The 2,114-nt window shown below is 54.8% G+C and overlaps 1 protein-coding gene across 1 annotated transcript in view; it reads left to right on the top strand.

Moving 5' to 3' along the window:
* The window catches only part of GPR161 (G protein-coupled receptor 161), a 51,004-nt gene that overhangs the window by 38,988 nt on the left and 9,902 nt on the right, over positions 1-2,114 (top strand). Inside the window, exon 6 of the mRNA XM_017534030.2 lies at positions 1,319-1,423. Coding sequence (XP_017389519.1) covers positions 1,319-1,423 — 105 coding nt within the window. The remainder of the gene's footprint in view (positions 1-1,318; positions 1,424-2,114) is intronic.

Genomic DNA, 2,114 nt, shown 5'->3' with positions numbered 1-2,114 from the left:
TTTTTTTTGAGATAAAGTCTTGCCCTGTTGCCAGGCTGGAGTGCTGTGGCACAATCTCTGCTCACTGAAACCTCTGCCTCCTGGGTTCAAGTGATTCTCCTGACTCAGCCCCCCGAGTAGCTGGGACGATAGGTGCGTGCCACCACGCCCAACTAATTTTTGTTCTTTTAGTAGAGATGGGGTTTTACCATGTTGGCCAGGATGGTCTCGATCTCCTGACCTCATGATCCACACGCCTCAGCCTCCCGAAGTGCTGTGACTGTAGGCGTGAACCACCACACCTGGCCCCATCTGTCTTTCACGCTTGTACCTTTCCTTAAATGTCTAGTGATCCTTGGGCATCCCTTCACCTCTAATAATGAGGCCCTAGAAAGCCACAGGAAGCCCTGGGCCGTGGAGTGCAGGCAGGCTTCCTGACTGTGATGGGTCTGGTAGGGCTGTTTCACAGGCGCCGGGATCTCAGTGCTGCTCAGCTTTTCTCCGGGCTTGGTGGATTTTCCCAGGGAAGAGTTCTCCAGACTCCAGCCCAGGCTAAGTGGGACCAGGGGCCAGGGGCCCACTATTTAATATGGAAATTTCCACGATTCCCTCAGTTTTTAGTGTGTTGCTTCTGCTGTGGCTGTGCTCTGGGCTCACTCCTCTCCCCTCAACACTGGGGTCTGGCACCTGAGGCCCAGCGTGGGGAAGAGCAGTGGCAGGACCAGCTGCTTCTTGTGGAGACTTTGTCCCCTGGCCCACCACTCCTTCACCTCTTCCTGAGCTTTCGGAGCCTGGTGAAGCCTCTGCCTCGTCCCAGACCTCCCCGTCGCCAACCTGTTCTCTATTCCAGGTCAGCTCACCACTCTCATCCATCTGCTTTCCAGCTTACAAAAATTCTCCCCTTCTTTTGGAGTGTAAGCCTCTTAAAAAATCCCTCTTTGGTAATTCAAGTAGGATATCAGGAGGTCAGTGTGAGGTTGAACCATCCATCTTTAACAGGAAGGTCTTCTCACCTCGCATTTTCCCTCCCGCCTACCTTGGTGTTTGGTTTTGTCTTTTTTCTTTTTTTGATTTTGCTCCCTGGCCCTCTGTCACCGCCTTGGTGGTAGTTGACGTTGTCAGGAGACCTTCCCCTTTGGAAGAACCCAGTGAGTGCTGCTGACACAGGGGGACAGAAAAAGGGGTGAGCCAGGAGGGAGCGGCTAAGGGCTCCTGTCTTTCAGGGAGGAGAGTGAGTTTTGCAAGGGAGGAGGGCAAGAGCTGGGTCTGTGGGGAAACTGAGGCTCGGCCCCTCTTTGCAGGATGTGATTGTGTTGTCAATGCCAATTTTGCCTTTCAGACCTGGGCCTGTCCCCGCACCTCACGGCGCTCATGGCGGGCGGTCAGCCCTTGGGGCACAGCAGCAGCACGGGGGACACTGGCTTCAGCTGCTCCCAGGACTCAGGTAACCTGCGTGCTTTTTCAGCCTCTTGCCTGTTGCTGGCGGAGGGGCATTTCCCACAGGGGGTGCAGGGTGAGAAGTGGGCTTCCAGCACTGGCTTTGACTTTTCAGCTTTCCTGTGTCTCGTTTTCCTCCTCTCCATGGGGCTCTCAGTTCCTGTTCTCTGCCACATGGTGTTATTGGGAGGTTGAAAGTGAGTGAAAGCCTTTGCAATGTTAAAATGAGAAATGACTGTGATGATGATGTCCACGGCCCAGACAGGCCCTGGAGTCAGCCTGCCGGGTCTTCAGCCTCTGGTTGGCTTTTTACGAGCTGTGTTATCTCAAGCAAGTTGTATGATCTCCTCTTAAACCCTCAACTTTCCCCATCTGCAAAATGGGGGTACTAATGCCCATCACAGGGCAGCTGTGAGAATTGAGAGACCTAATGAAAGTGAAGCACTCATCTTGTTCTTGCCACAGAGGGGGCTCTCCCCCTTGCCTTGTCACCTCACTCCATGTCGGTTGGCGTGAAACTTGGTTTCCCTGTAGAAATGCATCTCCACCACAAATCCTGCGGGGCACAAGCCCAGGGCTGCTCCTTGTCTGAGCAGTCAGCTTCCAGGCACTACAGCCGTGGTGCCAGAGAGGTGGGGAGGTGGGGAGGTGGGATGGAGAGGGAGGTGGGGAGGTGGGGGAGGTGGGGGGGGGGGGTG

This window comes from Cebus imitator, unplaced genomic scaffold, assembly GCF_001604975.1.
Source record: "Cebus imitator isolate Cc_AM_T3 unplaced genomic scaffold, Cebus_imitator-1.0 Scaffold84, whole genome shotgun sequence".
Lineage (NCBI taxonomy): Eukaryota > Metazoa > Chordata > Mammalia > Primates > Cebidae > Cebus > Cebus imitator.
This window is presented reverse-complemented; position numbering and strand designations above follow the sequence as displayed.